The following is a 20,421-nucleotide window of genomic DNA, read 5'->3' as shown; positions in this document are numbered from 1 at the left end:
GGTCGGCTTATACACGAGTATATACGGTAATTAAATTTGTGATAAATTTCGTTAAAGAAAACAATGCCTAACCAACTCAATGCCCTACCAATATGTGAACGTAAACAATGTGTTTCACACCAATGTGTGAAAATAAACAATGCCTACCAATTCATAGCACTGCCAGTGTGTTAGGTAAACAATGCCCAACTAAATCAAATTCCCCATTGTTTTTACATTTGGAATTGTGTATTTTTTCATGAACTCATATGAACTTTTTTGTTCAGAATAGTCAGACATAAAAAATCATTTAAAAAAAACAGTTTAACATTTTATTGTAACATACCCATATGTTTAGCTACTCAACATAATCTGCGAACAGCAATATACAATTGTGCTCAAAAGTTTACATACCCCAGCAGAATTTTTGCTTTCTTGGCCTTTTTCAGAGAATATGAATGATAACACCAAAACTTTTTCTCTACTCATGGTTATTGGTTGGGTGAAGCATTTATTGTCAAACTACTGTGTTTTCTCTTTTTAAATCATAATGGCAGCCCAAAACATCCAAATGGCCCTGATCAAAAGTTCACATACTCTGGTGATTTTAACCTGATAACATGCACAGAAGTTGACACAAATGGGTTTGAATGACCACTAAAGGTAACATCCTCACCTGTGTCCTGTGACAAATGCCAGGAAAATTGTTTGGGATGCAAATAAAACCCATAAATAACATCAGCTGAAATACTGGACTCTCTGAAAACTAGCGGTGTGGCTGTTTGAAGATGCACAATAAGAAGGCACTTGAAGAAAAAATGGTCTGCATGGATGAGTCGCCAGAAGAAAGCCAAATGACCCTGATCAAAAGTTCACATCTCCCATTTCTTAATACTGTGTATTGCCCCCTCTAACATCAATTACAACTTGAAGTCTTTTGTGGTAGCTGTGGATGAGGTTCTTTCTTTTCTCAGATGGTAAAGCTGCCCACTCTTCTTGGCAAAAAGCCTCCACTTGTAAATTCCTGGGCTGTCTAGCATGAACTGCGCACTTGACATCTCCCCAGAGTGGCTCAATGATACATCCTTAAAATATTAGCGATCCACCTCTGTGCTTTACAGTAGGAATGGTGTTCCTTTCATCATAGACCTTGTTGACGTCTCTCCAAATGTAACATTTATGGTTGTCGCCAAAAAATTCCATTTTGGTCTCATCACTCTAAACTACCTTGTTCCAGAAGTTTTGAGGCTTGTCTCTGTGCTGTTTTGAATATTTTATGCTAGATACTTTGTGGCATTTGTGCAGTAATGGCTTTTTTTCTTGTGACTCCACCATGCAGACCATTTTTCTTCAAGTGCCTCCTTATTGTGCATCTTGAAACAGCCACACCGCTAGTTTTCAAAATTCTGCAGGGGTATGTAAACTTTTGAGCACAACTGTAGACTCTAGTCCTCCCTAATAAAATTTTAATTTTAATTTTATCTTGGCAACATGGAGCAATAGAAGAGGTAGAATAGAGCAGAGTGACACCAGTATTTATTGCTTTCACTATTGCATTGTACCTTTATTGCCAGTTGACTTTTCTGGTGTCTTCTTTTGGCGTCGCGCTGCATAAACCACAAAAGACAGAATTTAAAACTGTATGTCCTTCTCCATAATCTGCATATTGTATGCTATTAATTAAAATTACATTATGTTTAATTAAAAAAAAAGGCAAAGGCATATAATAAGCATGAGAACTACAGTGACCCCGGAAAATCATTATGATTTTCATCTTACTAAAGTACCAGAGCCCATTGATAAAATTACCATGTGTTTTGGACTATGACATGAACATAAGACACATCCCAGATTTAGGCAGCAGAAAATAGGAAATATCTTTGCTATTAATTAAGACTTCCCTGGAGGTGTAAAGAAGTGGAGAAGTCAATATCACCAATTCTAATACTCTAGGGCTTGTGCATTGTACACATAGAGCTTTACTACACGTACATTTTGTACAATCTCTGCAGTGCAACACTGCTGCAAGCACAGCACATAAAGTGGCTTGCAAAACTATTCACCCCTTGGCATTTTTTTGTATTTTCCTACCTCAAAACTTTGAATTTCATTTTTTTTGAGGATTTGCATAAGTTCACTTAAGGAACATGACTACAACTGTGAACACTTGGTTTTATTTTTTATTGTAAAGCAAACAAAAATTAGGACAAGATAACTCAAACCTTCAGGGTGCATAATTATTCACTTACCTAAAGTCAGTACTTTGTAGAGCCTCCTTTTATGACAATTACAACTGCAAGTTTGCTTTGGATAAGTCTCTATGAGCTTTCCATATCTTGCCACTGAGATTTTTCCCCCATTCCTCAAGGCAAAACTGCTCCAGTTCCTTTAATTAGAGGTTTCCTCTGGTGAACAGCAATCTTCAAGTTTTACCAGATATTCTCAATTGGCTTAAAGTCTGGGCTTCGACTAGGCCACTCCAAAACATTTACACATTTCCCCTTAATCCACTCGGATTTTGCTTTAGCAATATGCTTTGGGTCATTGTCTTGTTGGAAGGTGAACCTCCGTCCCAGTCTCAAATCACTGTCAGCCTGAAACAGGTTTTGCTCAATAATATCCCTGTATTTTGCACCATCCATCTTCCCCTCGACTTGGACGTTTTTTCCGTTCCCTGCTGCTGAAAAACATCCCTAGAGCATGATGCTAATACCACCATGTTTCACTGTTCTTGAGGTGATGAGCTGTGTTGGTTTGGTGCCAGACATAGCGTTTACCTTGGTGGTAGTGTTGTGCGACTTTTGTTTTTTTAGGGTCGAGTTTCGTTTCATGAAACCCGACTTTTCCAAAAGTCGGGTCGAGCAAAATCGGCCGACTATAGGGAAAAGTCGGGGTCGTCCCGAAACACGAAACCCAATGTAAGTCAATGGAGAATTAAAGTCGGCAGTGAGAGGAGGACAGGAAACACACCAACAGTGCCCATTTGAATGCCAAAAGCATAAATTCTTGTTACTGAAGCTTGTCAACCTTAATTAACTTCATAATACTAGTTATGCACTGAAAAATGGGGGTTATTTGGCTACAGTTGTGGGGGGGGAGGGCTGGCTCCAGGTTTTCGTGGGCCCAGGGCCAAAGAGCGCCCCTTTAACACATACCACAACTCATGATGCTCCGATATGGCAGAGAAATAGCAGTATAGTACAATGAAAAATACTTCACTTCTTACATCTCATGACTGATATCCATTTTAAATTCTCCAATACCTCCAAAAACGGACAGTATATAACTCCATACAGTATTATGGCCAGCGCTTAGTGCGCTATACAGAGTAATGAGGCCCATATATTTCTCCATACGGAATCATTATTCCCATATAATGTTTCAAACCATATATGATAAGCTCCACATAATGCTACAGTATATGTTGGTCCCAATGGATAATAATAATAATAATAATAATAAATTTTATTTTTATAGCGCCGACATATTCCGCAGCACTTTACATTTCAGAGGGGATTTGTACAGACAATAGACATTACAGCATAACAATAATCACATACAGTAGATTATAACAAATACCAAGAGGAGTGAGGGCCCTGCTCGCAAGCTTACAGTCTATGAGGAAAGAGGTAGACACGAAAGGTGGGTGGTAACAGTTGCCCTGATTGTATGGACCAGCCATAATGTTAAGTGTGTAACAGTACAGACACAGAGGGCTAATGGATGCATAAAGCATGTGGGAACATGATGCTGGGAACCTGGTTATGGTAAAACTTTTGGCTCTGCCACACAGGGATAGGTTAGGTTAATGTGTTGAGGCGATAGGCCAGTCTGAATAAATGCGTTTTCAGGACACGCTTAAAATTGTGGGGATTGGGGACTAATCGTATTGACCTGGGAAGTGCATTCCAAAGAATGGATGAAGCTCCACTGTCTTATGGGCCCAAATAATGCTCCATATATAATGGGCCCCATTTCTACTGCTCTAGTGTATAATGGGCCCTGTAAATGCTGCTCCAGTGTCTGATGTCCACCTTTGGAATGCTCCAGTGTATGGTGCGCCCCATATATCATTCACCAGAGTATAGTGCTCCCCAAAAATTGCTGTCCCAACATTGAAAACAATTACATAAGTCTCCTTGCTAGGGAATCCCTGCACTACTCTGAACTCCTTGTCGTCCCCATCTTCCATCTCACTGCACTTGGCTGTTTAGGCCCTCCCACCGGCTGAGACACTTTTGCGTACTATGCGGTGCCATCGCCCATGAGTATGCCCCCCCACCTGCTCAAGGAACCTGCACTTTCATCTGCACCTTCCTCTTTGTCACCGTGTAAGGTGGTATAGTATGCGGGAAGGGGAACCTGAGTTTCCTCTGGGTCAGATTCTGGCTGTGTAGAGTGCGAGGGGAATGTGGTGGTCTGGGTCAATGTACCAGCAGCAACATCCAGCAGTGGCTGGGCCTCAGTGCACTTGTGGCGTCCCCAAGAGTACGGTCGCCACTGTGGCATTGCCTTCCTCCTAGGGAGTGTGTTGTCAAGCTTGGGAGCAACGAAGGATCTCTCTAGCAGTGAAACCAACACACAACACATTTCCCACTCCAGGCCAGCAGGGAGACCTCTGAACCTGACTGCTGAGGAGCTGCTCTCTGTGGTCGGGAGGAGGTAAGTTAGGGCACTCTGTGCAGGGAAGGGGAAGTGTGTGGACGTGAGAAGGGGAGCTGGAGGATGAGCAGAGTTAAGGCTCACTCCTAGCTGGAGCGCATGGTCCGGATTCCGGTCTCCGAGTTTGTAGGGACACTGACGTTCCTGCAGCAGAAACCGAGGGAAGTAGCAGCTATAAATGCTCTGTACCCAACTAAGGCTCAGAGGCCCCAGCATTGATGTGTGCGAGGCAGAAGGAAAAGGCTACAGCTGTCTGCCATACAAGTAAAGTCTGAGGAACATCTGTTAGACAGGAGGCGTTTCAGTGAACCACGGTCCTGTGAGTGCTTCCCCCACAAGCGCTAGAAAGGAGACGTTCAGGAAGGTACATGTTGGCGGAGTGTTGGAAGGGAGCTTTCCATTCTGGTCCCGGAGGTTGGCAGAGGTCCTGACCCGGAGGACACAGCACGGAGGCAGGCATCTGTGTATCCTGCAGACTGTGAGTAAAGCTTTGGAACTGCACGCTCTGGTGTCCTACAGTTATTCCAGCACCGCTACATCTAGGTACCAGCACCTACACCGCCTGTGCCATTCCCCCATCACTACATCTACACTTCCCTGGGACTCCAGCTCCACCTGTGGGGAGCTTCACCATCTTTGCTGCACAACACCATCAGTCCCAGAGGATCTGCATGCAGCGTCGGCCTAACATCTATGTTGCCGAACACCACAGGTGGCGTCAAACTATCTATATAAACTCTTTACCATTATACCACGCCATTTACATGGGCGCCCAGGGCCACCGTTCGGGTCACCGCTGCTGTGACACATCCCACTGACACCGGCCCGGTACCGAGTATCCCACAGCCCTGGGAGGGCGACCCATATGCCGACTGCTGATCGGGCGGCGTTATTCCCACGAACCTCCAAACAGCATCCCTGAAGGCAAAGTTTTTGGTTTCCGGGGGCAGTATGATTGCAAAGCTGAACCTTAAAGGAATGTCCAAAAGGGCACCACCAGGAGTGGAGCCTGTGGCTTAATTGGACTGCACCTGGGAAACCACTACCATACAAGCTACAGAAAAGATGGACAGATTGCAAGCTTTGTCGATTCTGTGTGTGGTGTGGTATGTCCGTTTGTAGTTGTGCTAGCGATTTCTCAACTTTATTCCGTTAACGACCGAGACTCCGGCATGGCCCCGCGGTACGCGTCAAGCTTACTAGAGGGATACGCGAGGCTGTGGCACGTAAGATTGAGCAATAACAAGTCTAGCATTCCAGTACATGTCTGGGGCTGCATGCACGCTACACTGAAAGGACCAGCTTTTGTCGCTTACAGGTGCAGATAACCTGCTGAACTCCGTTAGTGATGGGGATCTGGGATTCAGATTATTCTCCGCGAGCGATGATTTCCCAGTAAGTTCAGGTCAACCGCAATTCCGGAGTTAGGCCTAACCGTCATTCCTGAAAAAATTACGTGTCCAACCCACAGGTGCTGTAGCTTGCTTAACAGCTCGGCAGCCGTTCTCAGGCCCAGTATGGATTCAACAACATTGTAGAAAGTTGATAAAGGGTACAGTTTCACTGGATAACACGTATATATGTAGCCTAGTTTACACATTAAAAATATATGTCTATAGAACAGGAGGCAGACTCAGATGTTCTCAGGCCCAGTATGGATTTGACCAGATTGTACAAAGTTGAGAAAGGGTACTTTATCACTGGATAGCAGGTATATATAGCATAGTTTAAACATGTAAAATCTCCGTGTTCTCAGTATGGATTACACAGCAATATAAAAAGTGGAAAAAAGGAAATGCATTTGAGGCGTACACAACTATATACTTTTGGTGTTATTTTTAAATCTTCATATATATTTCTGTCTCAGTAATACAGTCCAGCCTCTCTGCAATAGGAAATGAGATGCATACAATTAGTGACATAAAGGCTATTGATTGCAGAAATCTAGGAATTATTATTCACGGGAAAAACTTCCGTCACAATTCTCATAGGCGATGCTGACCCTCAATTAATTTGTGTGTTGAGACAGTGAAAACATTTTTTTGTGAATAAAGTCTTGCTGTATCGCACTTCCGTTGATTCCATCACTGTTACTCATCTCAATCCAATTTTTATCACAGGGAGCGATGTAAACATGGTGCTCACTGGCTATCATGATCTGTCACGTAACTTTGGAGTGCAAAAGACAGAAGCCACAGGCCGTAGGTGATTCTATTTGATTGGCATGAGAGGGCACATTTTGAAATGTGCGCCGGAATGTCACACGTTTGTGAGTAGGAAATCTGTGAAAGCTGATGATAAACCACCTCTGCATGTAATTGTGAGTCGACGTCCATAAGAAATGGAAGCCACTGATCATCTGGAGCTAGAGCCCGGCCAGCAGGACAGGGCATAGCTACATCTTAACCATCATCTTTCAGTTCGCTCAATTTGTAGTGGTAGTCCCAGTGAAGGATTTGACAGCCCAGACTACACAGCGGAGGAGCAGGGAGAGGTAAACATTGCAAATGCTGGGGCCCTGCCCAAGCAAAGGGGGCACACTCGTGGGCGTCGGTACTGGCACTGGACCCCTCATAGTACGGCGGTGTGTCTGACGGCGGGTGTGCACCACCACTGTCAGAGACACTTGATTGCACTATGAGGGACCCTATGCCAGTGCCCGCGCCCAAGAGTCAGCCTACCCACCTGTCCAGGGCAACGGCACTCGCACGGTTTTGTGCGCTAGGTGGTGACCCTGGCCATGGTGGGGGGCCGCCCACTTAGGGAGGTTTACAAAGTGACATATGTAGATGTGGGTCATTCAGCTGCTGCAAAAGGCGAAATAGGTCAAGTTCGCGGAATAGGAGGAGGACCAAAGCAAGACATTTTTCTGGCAACCTATGTGTCATCAAGGGAAGGTGGGACAAAATCCTTGGAAACCCATGCATGGTTCAATTTAATGAAGGTTAGATCATCCACATTTTGGGTTGACAGACGGGTCCTTTTTTCTGTCAGGATTAATCCAGCTGCACTGAAGACTCTTTCCGATAGCACACTTGCAGCTGGGCAAGCGAGCTCCTGTAAGGCATATTGTGCCAATTCAGGCCAGGTGTCCAGTTTAGCGGCCCAATAGTCAAAGGGTAATGACCTGTGCGGGAGAACATCGATATGGGAGGAAAAGTAGTTGTTAACCATAGTTGACAACTGCTGTCTCCTGTCACTTTCCATCGATGCTGTATTAACAGTTGTGTGAGCGGTCCGTGAAAAATCAGTCCACAACATTGTCATGAAACCCCTGTCTCCAACGCCACTTCTGCTGTGTGCACCACGAACACCTCTGCCAAGCTGCCCCCGGCCCGTACGGCTCGTGTGAGAACCATCACCGCTGCTGTGTGCTGGGAATGCCTCAACCAACCGGTTAACCAGAGTTGCTTGTTTAGTAGCCAATATTAGGTCAAGGTTCTCCTGTGGCATGATGTTTTGTAATTTGCCTTTATAGCGTGGATCCAGGATGCTGGCCAACCAGGAGTCGTCATCGTTCATCATTTTGGCAATGCGTGGGTCCCTTTTTAGGATCTGCAAGGCATAATCTGACATGTGGGCCAATGTTCCCGGTGTCAATGATGCACTGCGAGTGCTGGGTGGAGGAGCACTTTCTGGCAAAACCACATCCCTCCAGTCACGCACAAACCCTGTACCAGACCTTGCCACGCCAACATTTTCACTTGCCCCACGAGATGCATCCTCCTCCCCTAAGTAATCATCCCCATCATCATCCTCCTCCTCCTCTTCTTCCTCCACCTCGTCCAGGAGAGGTCCCTGAGCAGACAATGGCTGAATGTCATCAAGGATTCCCTCCACCTCTTCCTCCTCGTCAAGATTGGCTGCAGACGCCTGCTCCTTAAGGTGCGTCAAAGTTTGCATGAGCAGACGCATAAGTGGGATGCTCATGCTTAGGATGGCGTCGTCTGCGCTTACCAGCCGTGTGCATTCCTCAAAACACTGAAGGACTTTACAGAGGTCTTTCAGCTTCGACCACTGCACACCTGTCAACTCCATGTCTGCTCTCAAAGTGCCTGGCCGTGTATCCTCCCACAAATGCATTATGGCCTGCCTCTGCTCGCACAGCTGCTCAACCATGTCGATGTCGATAATGAGGCGGTGGTTGGGAAGGTGAAGCAATCGCTGCAGCTTCTGCATACGAATGGAGTGTACAGGCGACCGGCGGATGTGCGCGCACAGTCTTCGCACCTTCTGGAGCAGGGCTGTTAACTCCGGATAATTATTGAGGAAGCACTGCACCACCAGGTTCAAGGTGTGAGCCAAGCAAGCTATGTGGCTGAGTTTTGAAAGGGCTATGGCTGCCACAAAATTACGGCCGTTATCACTAACTACCTTGCCTGCCTCAAGATGTACACTGCCCAGCCATGACTCAGTTTGTCGCTGAAAGTACTCGGCCAGCACCTCGGCGGTGTGTCTGTCGCCCAAACACATCATCTGCAACACAGCCTGCTGACGCTTTCCACTAGCTGCTCGATAGGGGGACACCTCATGTGCAACAGTGGCAGCTGCAGATGGAGTGCTCGTATGACTGCGCTCTGTGGACGAGCTTTCGCTTCTGGAGAAGGAGGAGGAGGAGGAGGGTCGTCGAACGCCTAGAGCCAACTGTTTCCTATACCGTGGGATAGGCAGCACTGTCCCACCACCGCTGTCCCCTGTGGACCCTGCATCCACCACATTAACCCAGTGCGCAGTGATGGACACGTAATGGCCCTGGCCATGCCGACTGGACCATGCATCAGTTGTGAGGTGCACCTTTCCACTCACTGACTGCTTGAGTGCATGGACAATGCGGTCTTTCACATGATGGTGGAGGGCTGGGATGGCTTTGCGAGAGAAGAAGTGGCGACTGGGTAGGTCATAGCGTGGTACTGCATAGGCCATGAGTTCGCGGAAAGCTGCGCTTTCCACCAACCGATAGGGCATCATCTCTAACGAGATTAGTTTGGCAATGTGGGCGTTCAAACCCAGTGTACGCGGATGAGAGACTGAGTACTTTCTTGACCTACTCATAGTGTCTGGGAGGGTGAGCTGGACTTGAGAGCTGCATATGGTGGAAGTAGCGGTGGACAGGGCGGACTGAGAGAGGGTTGATGATGGTGATGGAGTTGGTGTTCTTTCTGATGGCCTAGATTCAGTCTTTCGGTGATATAACAGTGGGATTCCCTGACTGCTGTGGCCTTGCAACGACACCTCAACATTTGCTGCTGTGCTAACCGGTGGGCTTACAGTGGGGGAAACAATGTAGCATTTGCTGACTACCTTCTTTGTGATCAGTTGCACATGTGGTACTTGAGGTTTGGTGTGTCCACGCTTGGAAGTGCATGCTGGTTAAATGTCTAAGCATGCAACTGGTATTCAAAGTTTTCAGATTTTTCCCTCGGCTAAAGGTCTTTGCGCACTTCTTACAAATAACCTTGGCCTGATCATGAGGATTTTGTTCAAAAAAGTGCCACACTGCACTCTTCCTACTTTGGCAGACATTTTGCGGCCTAGCACGCTGTGATATTTTGACCCTCTGGACAAGCTGTCCAGCAACTCTTTTGATTTTTGGAACCTGTCTTTGCAGTGCTCCGGGCCTGCCAGATAACAGCTGTTGTGATGTCGATGTCTGCTGTGGATGCTCCTCCTCCTCATCTGAGCTATTGGAAGCAGCACCCTCTTCCCCCAATGGATGCCAATCTGGGTCAACAACTGGGTCATCCATCACCTCCTCTTCAATGTCATGTGCACCTTCCTCTGTGTCACCGCGTATGGTGGTATAGTGTGCGGGAAGGGGCACCTGAGTCTCATCAGGGTCAGAATCTGGCTCTATACACTGCGAGGACAATGTAGTGCTCTGAGTGAATGTACCAGCAGAATCATCTATCAGTGGCTGTGCATCAGTGCACTCCATGTCAGATTCATCTTGGCCTGGGTAATTCACCATTTCACTTGATAATCCAGGCATGGTATGTGAAAACAGCTCCATGGAGTAATCAGTAGTATGGCCTGCATCATCCTTCAATCTTGGTTGGGGTGAAGGACACAAGGAAAGGTGTGGTTCATGAACATGAGCCTCCAATGACGACTCAGTGCTTTTATTTTTTACAACTTCAGAAGAGGAGGCGATAGAGCTGGAGGCTGAGTCAGCAATGTAAGCCAAAACATTTTCCTGAAGCTCTGGCTTTAAAAGCGATTTGCCAACTCCTAGAAAACTAAGCCTTCGAGGCCTTGTGGAGCCAGACGATGACGCAGGCTCAACACCTCCTGCATTCGGTCCTATTTTGCTTTTGCCACTACCATCAGATCCACCACCAACACCATCATTACCAGCTGCCAACCCCCGCCCAATTCCACGGCCTCTTCCACCAGCCTTCCTCATTTTTGGTAGAAATGTAGACAAAATCCAACAAACTATATAGTAATGTAAAACAAGGCACAAGGTGTCTATAGGACAGGGGAGATTTTGAATTTCTGCACACACTTGTGGACACTGGACACTTTTGGATTGTGTGAGGCCCACTGAATATCACAGCGCTATGTCACAGGCTCGATGTCGCAGGTGTGAAAAATGTCACTAGAGGATAACGGAGATTTTGAATTTCTGCACACACTTGTGGACACTGGACACTTTTGGATTGTGTGAGGCCCACTGAATATCACAGTGCTATGTCACAGGCTCGATGTCGCAGGTGTGAAAAATGTCACTAGAGGATAACGGAGATTTTGAATTTCTGCACACACTTGTGGACACTGGACACTTTTGGATTGTGTGAGGCCCACTGAATATCACAGCGCTATGTCACAGGCAGAAATTGGCTAGTGTATGACAAACTACAAGGTGTATATAGAATTGGGCAGAATAGGAATCTCCCTAGAGTGTAGGTCTGTAAGAACGGAACAAGTCCTCGACTTATCCTTACAGAGCGACACACAGATAGCTTCACTGTGGCCGTGATAACAGCCGTTACACGGTACTGAGAGAGGAGCGTGCTCGTACACTGCTGTCTGGCGTACGTAAAATTGTCAAGCTCCGTGTTTTTTAAGTATACGGACTGACACACGCTGTCTCTCTATAGTTTTGAATGTGATCAAACAGCAAATATATTTAACTGTTTGAAAACTAGACAAAACTAGAAGGTGCAGGTCTGTAAGAACGGAACATGTCCTTGACTTATTCTTACAGAGTGACACACAGATAGCTTCACTGTGGCTGTGATAACAGCCGTTACACGTTACTATGTGAGGAGTGTGCACCGCTGTATGGTGTGAAAAAATGCACGTTCAGTACCTCACCAGGACAAAAAAAAAAAATTGGGATTGCTTTTAAAAAAGCAGTTTGCAGAGCAGTGGGGAAACAGCAATGCAGCCGTCAGGAAGCCTTAGAAGGCAGCCTAACAACCAACACTGCTGATCCAGCAAAATATAGCCTCCACTTGCACTGCACACACAGTGACTGGTGTGTTGTACAGGCAAAATCGCTAGCAGCAGAAGCAGTTTTTGGTGTCTTCTTCCCTGCCTAACGCTCTCCCTACAGAATCACCAGCAGCTCTCCCTATTCTGAGATCAGCATGAGTAACATGGCGGTCGGCGTGCACGCCCTTTTATACCCCCTGTGACGCCCACCAAAGCAAGCCAATCACTTGCATGCCCTTCTGAAAGATGGTGGTGACCCCTGCCTATGTCATCACGTTGCCCACAGTGTCCGTGGATCCTGATTGGCTGAAAAAGAGCGCAAAACAAACTTTTGAAACGTGACTTTGGCGCTTAAGTCGCCGACCTCGTGGCTGACCTCATCCTAGGGTTGGGTTTCGTTTCATGAAACCCGACTTTGCCAAAAGTCGGCGACTTTTGAAATTTTTCGACCCGTTTCGCTCAACTCTACTTGGTGGACAAAAAGTTCAACTTTGGTCTCATCTGACCACAGCACCTTTCTTCATATATTTGGGGTGTCTCCCACATGTCTTTTGGCAAACTCAAAATGAGCCTTACAATTTTTGTGTGTAGGCAAAGGCTATTTTCTAACCACTCTTCCATAAAGGCTTCCTCTCTGAAGTGTATGGCTTATTGTGGTCGTATGGACAGTTACACCAGTCTCTGCTTGGGAACTCTGCAGTTCGTTCAGGGGTTGCCTTTAGTCTCTGTGCTGCCTCTCTGATTAATGCCCTCCTTGCCTGGGCTGAGAGTTTTGGTGGGCAGCCCTCTCTTGACAGATTTGTTGTAGTACCATGTTCTTTCCATTTGATGATCATTGATTTTATGGTGCTTCTGGGGATCATCAGAGATTGGGATTTTTTTTATATAAACCAACCCTCACTTATACTTCTCTGCAACTTTGTCCCTGACTTGTTTGGAGGTTTCCATGGTCTTCATGGTGTTGTTTGGTTAGTGGTGCCTCTTGCTTAATGGTGTTGCAGCCTCTGTGGCCTTTCAGAGAAGATAAAGTGTATATACTGGCAGACTATGTGACACTTACATTACACACAGGTGGACTTCCTATCACTGAGCATGTGACTTATGAAGGTAATTGCTTGCACCAGAAATTTTTAGGGGCTTCATCACAAAGGGTTGTATACGTATTGGTATGCCAATTTTTAGTTATTTGATCCCGTGAATTTAATTTAAGCCTATATTTTTCTCACTTTCCACACTGAGACTATCGGATTACACAAATATTTAACACAGGTTGTAATGTAACAAAATAGGTAAAAATCCAAGGAGGTGAATACTTTATCAAGCCACTGTACACACTCAGTTCTACTGTATATACAAACACAAAAACACAGTTCTCCTATACACATAGCTCTTATACATACTCACCACAGTTTTGCTACATCAAGATACACTCACATACACAACCAAGTGTATATGTATACATTAAAGGGAACATGTCAGCTGTTTTGACCGATATAGGATGCAGCCACCAGTAATATCCATTCTCCTTATTGATGAGCATCCCAGAGGTGACCTTTATGGCATGTGTTTTGAATGGTAACTTCACATGTAGTGACCACAGCAGGAAAACATTCAGTCTTACCACAAATTTCATGATTCTCAAAATGATTGTTAAAAGGGTTGTCATCTACTAAACAACCCCTTAATAATGGCCCCAGGGAGTGGAAAATAATAATAAAAAAAAGTTTTGATACACTTCTCCCGGACAGGTGCTACTTCTCCATACCAAGCCCTGCATCTCCAATCAATCTGCTAAGATAAACATTGAGCCGTGGTGTCACAAGAGCACTGCAGCAGGTCATTTATTGCTGATTGGCTGCAACATTCACATTTCATCCAAGTAGAAGAAACAAACTTTTCTTCTGCCTCTGAAAAACATCAATGTTGCAGCCAATCAGCAGCCTGAGATTGGCTGTAATGCTCACATAATAACCCTGCTAGATGCTGATGGGTATGGAGGAGCAGCACCAGTCCAGGAGAGGAGATTCAATTTCCACTAGTGGGCAACCGATTCAAAGATCACATGATTTTGCAGTAATTTTACCTGCAAAACCGCATGGCCTTTAACAATCATCTGACTGCTTTTTGGTCATGTCTCAGCCACACTGGGTGCATCTCTGAGGTGATCTATTATTTTAAGCAGGTTCTGAAGTTCTTTGAGCGTTAGAGCATGCTTGGGGTTTTTAGGAGGAAGTCCCATGGAGGGCAAAGGATTGACAAAACTTAAAAAAAAAAACAACTTAAAAAAGGATTTTCTTTCATTATCTAGTACACACTTTTTTGGTGAAACATGCAGTAGTCTGCATCCTCACACTTGCCTCAAACCAGGAGCTATGTGAGGGATGTTATACTATGGGGAGGGCTATATGGAGGCCATTATACTGTTTGAAGGATTATGTGGGGACCATTATACTGTTTGGAGGGCTGTGTGGGGCAAATTATACTGTTTGGAGGGCTATATTAGGGGCCATTATACTGTTAGGTGGGGGCAAGTATACTGTGTAGGCCATTATACAGTATGTGTGGTCCATTAAACTATGTGGAGGGTTGTGTGTGGTCCATTATATTGTGTGGAGCGTTGTGTGGGGGTCATTATACAGTTTGCAGGGCTATGCAAGGAGCCATTATACTGTTTGGAAGGTTGAGTTGGGCTCTTTATACTGTGTGAAGGTTGTGTGAGGGTCATCATACTGTGTAGAGGCCATTATACTTTACGTAGAGCTATAATACTGTATATGTAGGGGCCATCATATTGTGTAGATGGCTGTGTCAGGTCCATTATACTGTGTGTGGGGTACTATAGGGCCATCATACTGTGTTGGGGTCCATGTGAGGGTATCATATTTTGTGTGTGTGGAGGGGCTTACTGTAGGGTCAACATAGTGTGCTACTGTGGGTACTGTGAAGGAATTCACTGCAAGGGTATCATACCTCATGGGGACCATGAAAGGGGTATCTTAGTACGTGAGAATGCAGGCTTAAATTGTAGCAATATTACTTTGTAAGAGCTGCAAAGTTGTGAGATATGCTCTTCTGAGCCCACTGTATTTTGTTTTGTGTCAGGGACCCCATTAGGACTTCTGCTGTGGGTCCCCGTGGTTTCTATGTACACCTCTGGTGACAGGGCTTGGTGGGAAATAGAGCCGGAGAGGAAGAGGCTTTGGATAAACTTCCATGCTCTGAAACTACTTTAACCTTTTTGTTTATAGATATAAATGCTGATTTATTAGTAACAGAGGAATGAACTGGTAATGTAACGGTATCCCTGGACTTGTCTTTGAAGGAGCTACATGCGCATATAAATAGTTTGTAAGGTGAAATCCTGCTGACAGATTGGTTTAAAGGAGTTATTTGGGCTGAAGTAAAGTCTACAGTCATTCTATGTGTGATGTGCATACTGTCACGATTCCCCTGTATAGACTGTGTGGTGGGTGGTTACATGACCTCATGTATGTAATTTAATATTAGCTTTCGTGTGGGTGCTGGGCAGATTAGTGACACTATTAAAACTGTAGATTAATCCCATATCTGCAGGGTAACAGCGGTTTTTTTGGTGATAGTTTCCCTTTAACAGAAGCTGGGGAATACAGGGGAATTGGGGTTGTATGCACATCACATAAGGTCACAATGCGGCATAAAGTAACTGCAGACTTCTCATTTCAGCTCGACATCCCATTCAATGTGAAATGTTGATAAATGAATCTGTCCAAATCGAAGTAGGCATGAGGAAGAATGGTTTCCACTTGATAATAAATTGCATTTCTGATTTAAAGAGTCTTTTTTTTCCCCTGTTTTGGACCAACTAGGCTTTCTAAGTATAAATGGTTGAACTTAATGAACTTAGATCTTTTTTTCCTTCAACTAACTAAATATTTCGCTATATCTGCTTGGCACTCTCCACAAAGAGAAACATTCCTAGTCACAGGCCTATCACCCACCAAAACAAGCTTTCTATGTACTGATGAGGAGCAAACAACCTGAAACACGTGTCTGCAAATAGTGAGTCTTGCTTTTCTTTTTTTCTTAGCAATGTGGCAAGGCTCATTAAAAGGTTGATCTCGAGTTCAAGCTCTCTTCCTCTGTGAAGAGGATATTTGTATATTTAAAATCCCTCAGAGCAGGAAATCTCAGCACAATGTGAAATGCCATTCATCTGATTTCTCTGTGGTGCAGCTGAAGAAACATCCTCAGACTTATCATAGCCTCCCACACACTGAAGAAGGTGCACTTCTGCATGTACATTGGAGGTGAGGGTGTGGGCGAAGCTTCCATTTTTTAGGTAACTGTTGTAGTCTGATCCTAAAACATTATAAAATTTGACTTTTTGAAATTCAACATGACTGACCCTCATTTTCCTGAAATCAGCTTTCTGAGAATAGTTTGGATCCCATATACATTAGGCTCAGTTATATGAATGGCAGATTTGCATATGACCTATTACTCACATGCAGCAGATGCCTTAGTGGATACAGGTTTCCCAGCGACTTCCATTTCTCGAGTCTTATACTCTATTAGAAGAAAAAAAACACAACATAAACTATATTATCACCAAGATATTCTTCAGGCCATGTGCACACGTTGCGGATTCTGCTGTGGATCTGCAGCATTTTTGGCCCTGCGGAACCGCAGCAGATTTTGCTGCGGTGTACAGTACCATTATATTCAATGGAAATCAAAAAACGCTGTGCACATGCTGCGGATTTTTCCGCGGTTTTAAATCCGCAGCATGTCAATTCTTAGTGCGGAATCCGCAGCGGTTTCACACCTGCTCCATTGTACAGGTGTCAAACCGCAGGGGAAAACCGCAGGCTAATCCACAGATAAACCGCATGTCTTTTGACCTGCGGATTTACCTACAGATTTTTCCAAATCCGCATGGAAAAATCTGCAGCACCATCCACTACGTGTGCACATGGCCTCACTTTTCTAAATTTGACTTCCACATATCACTCATTATTGTAAGTCTCCTGATTAACTTTATCAAATCCATTTGGAAATTATTTTAATGATATGGCAGGCCAAAGACACGATACTTTACATGAAAACATCAAAAGGGGATGATATTTGCAGCAATTTTGGATAACCATCTGCAAGGGGTAGTACTGTTGACAATTACAAATTTGCGAATGGCCCCTTGCCTAACAGGAAGAAAAGCATAACATGATAGCCAATAGCATAGCCTAATTAAAACTCATCGTTTAATATCTAGAAGGTCCACAAGAATATCCATATGCTAAGGGTGTGTTCACACTGCATCTTTTTTCTACTGCAAAAGCTCTAATAACGATGCCAAAAAAACACCAACAAATCAGTCAAAAGGTATGTGCACAGCACGTCTTTTAGGCGTGTGCGAACCTGGCGAATCATTCAGGGGTAAGACTCTTCAGGATAAGCCTTTTCCTTTGTCCTGAAGCAACGTTTTTGTTGTCGTTTTGAGCCGCCTGAAAAATGGACTGGACAATTTCTTTTAACCGCTTAAAGTATTTGATAACCTTAAGTGGTTAAAAGAACCTCAGAAGACTGAATGTATGAACAGTATGTAATTTTTACATTGCGCTGCACATGTTCATTGTTTTTAGCATTTACTGAGTGCTTCTTCAGGTGGGTTACGGAATGAACCTGACTGTAAAAGACGTTGTGTGCACATGTGCAAAAGACTGAACAAATTAATTTCTATATAAAAACAAATTGCTATTTGTGGATTCAGGCTTTTGAGCTTCTTTTAAACAATTATAGTTTTCAAAAGGCCCAAAGAAAAAAGTGACATCTCTATCCTTCTGACGTTTTCCCTCTAGAATGGCACTCAATATTTAGAATACAAGAAAATGGAAAGGCTTAAAAGACATCTGGAAAATGTCCATTTATTTGCTCTATATTTTAGCATTTCCAGCACAAAAATACCACCATTTGCTTAATGGAGTTCAAAAAACACCCAGGAAAAATCCTCAGGTAATGACCACAAAAACTTTGAACAAATATATTTTTATGTAAAAGCAAAGACAATAGAAAGGCTTAAAAGATGCCTGCAAAATGTTCAGGGATTTATTTGTGCCATGTTTTAGTGTTTAAGGTGCAAAAATGCTACAGTTTTTTATTGCTTAGTGGCATTCAAAAAACACCCAGATAAAATCCTCAGATAATGAACACAAAACTCTAGTAAGGCCGGTCTCACACATCCAGATAATTCCAGTACTGGAGGAAACGGTACCGGAGCTATCCGTGTCCGTGTGGATACGTGGTACCTCCGTGTGGCACATGTGTGGCAACTGTGTGCCGCATCAGGACCACATGGACGGCCGCCGGGGAAGAAGCGCTACAGTAAGCGCTGTTCCCGGCGGCTGGTGCTGAACGCCACTGTCATTCTCTCCTGCTCTGCCGGCAACAGCGATAAGGAGAGCAGAATGAATGAAAACCCGATGTGGGGTCCCCCTCTGTTTGTGAACCAACCATACGAATCTTACAGCTGGGGGCTGCAGCCCTCAGCTGTCAGCTTCATCAAGGTTGGTTCTCAGGAATAGAGGGGTCCCTACACTGTTTTTTAAATTATTTAAATAAATAATTAAAAAACCCGGCGTGGGGTCCCCCCATTTTTGACAACTAACCTGACTAAAGCTGACAGCTGAGGGCTGATATTCTCAGGCTGGTAAGGGCCATTGATCTTGGCCCCCCACAGCCTAAAAACAGCAGCCCCCAGCTGCCCAGAAAAGGCGCATCTATTAGATGAGCCTAATCTGGAGCTTTGCCCAGTTCTTCCCACTTGCCCTGTAGCGGTGGCAAGTGGGGTAATAAGGGGTTAATGCCACCTTTCTATTGTAAGGTGACATTAAACCCGGATTAGTAATGGAGAGGTGTCAATAAGACAACTATTCATTACTAATCCTATAGTAATTAAAGGGTTAAATAAACACACACATAATAAGAGCAAAGTATTTAATGAAAGAATGCACTACACACAGTTTTAAAATCTTTATTACACTGCTAATTCCATTGCGACGCCATCAATCTCCTGTAAAAAAGGTGAAAATAATAAAGCAACAATATACATTACCTGTCCGGCGCTCAGTCACATCCCATAGCGTAAATCCATCTTGGGGGGTTAATAAGTTTACAGGCGGAGCGCTGTTAACACAGTCATTTCTGGCTGTAAACTACTGTAGGATGAATGGAATCAGCCGGCGCACGCTCAGTAACTAGTGGTTACGTCACTGCTCATCACTGAGTCTGCGCTCTACTTCCATTCATTCTACTGTAGTTTACAGTCAGGAGCGGCTGTGTTAACAGCGCTCCGCCTGTAAACTTATTAACCCCCTGAGATGGATTTACGCCGTGGGACATGACTGAGCGCCACACAGGTAATGTATATTGTTGCTTTATTATTTCTACCTTTTTTACAGGAGATCGATGGTGTCGCAATGGAATTAGGAATGTAATAAAGATTTTAAAACTGTGTGTAGTGTATTCTTTCATTAAAATACTTTGCTCTTAATGTGTGTGTTTATTTAACCCTTTAATTACTATAGGATTAGTAATGGAGAGGTGTCTTATTGACACCTCTCCATTACTAATCCGGGATTAATATCACCTTACAATAGAAAGGTGGCATTAACCCCTTATTACCCCACTTGCCACTGCTACAGGGCAAATGGGAAGAACTGGGCAAAGCTCCAGATTAGGCTCATCTAATAGATGCGCCTTTTCTGGGCAGCTGGGGGCTGCTGTTTTTATGCTGTGGGGGGCCAAGATCAATGGCCCCTTACCAGCCTGAGAATATCAGCTCTTAGCTGTCAGCTTTAGTCAGGTTGGTTGTCAAAAATAGGGGGACCCCACGCCGGGTTTTAAACCCCTTAAGCCCCAAGGGTGGTTTGCACGTTCATGACCGGGCCAATTTTTACAATTGTGACCACTGTCCCTTTATGAGGTAATAACTCTGAAACGCTTCCATGGATCCTGGTGATTCTGACATTGTCTGACATGAGGTAATAACTCTGAAACGCTTCCATGGATCCTGGTGATTCGTGACATATTGTACTTCATGTTAGTGGAAAAATTTCATTCAAATAACTTGCGTTTATTTGTGAAAAAAAATTTCCAACTTTAAATTTTTATGCCCTTAAATCACAGAGATACGGCACACAAAAAACTTGATAAGTAACATTTGCCACATGTTAACTTTACATCAGCACAATTTTGGAACCAAAATTTTTTTTTGTTAGGAAGTTATAAGGGTTAAAAATTGACAAGCGATTTCTCATTTTTGCAACACCATTTTATTTTTACGGACCACATCACATTTTAAGCCACGTT

The 20,421-nt window shown here is 44.3% G+C and overlaps 1 protein-coding gene across 4 annotated transcripts in view; it reads right to left on the bottom strand.

Moving 5' to 3' along the window:
* COCH (cochlin) overlaps nt 1-20,421 on the bottom strand; it is a 189,165-nt gene that overhangs the window by 17,006 nt on the left and 151,738 nt on the right. For all 4 annotated transcript variants that reach the window (XM_073577804.1, XM_073577806.1, XM_073577803.1 and 1 more), the window contains exons 6-7: nt 16,563-16,625; nt 1,542-1,586 (exon numbers count right to left, since the gene is read on the bottom strand). In XM_073577804.1, coding sequence (XP_073433905.1) covers nt 1,542-1,586; nt 16,563-16,625 — 108 coding nt within the window. The remainder of the gene's footprint in view (nt 1-1,541; nt 1,587-16,562; nt 16,626-20,421) is intronic.

This window comes from Dendrobates tinctorius, unplaced genomic scaffold (assembly GCF_039654945.1).
Source record: "Dendrobates tinctorius isolate UK_male_01 unplaced genomic scaffold, ASM3965494v1 ptg000057l, whole genome shotgun sequence".
Classification (NCBI taxonomy): Eukaryota; Metazoa; Chordata; class Amphibia; order Anura; family Dendrobatidae; genus Dendrobates; species Dendrobates tinctorius.
Note: the sequence above shows the minus strand (reverse complement) of the source record. Positions and strands in the feature narration are given on the sequence as shown.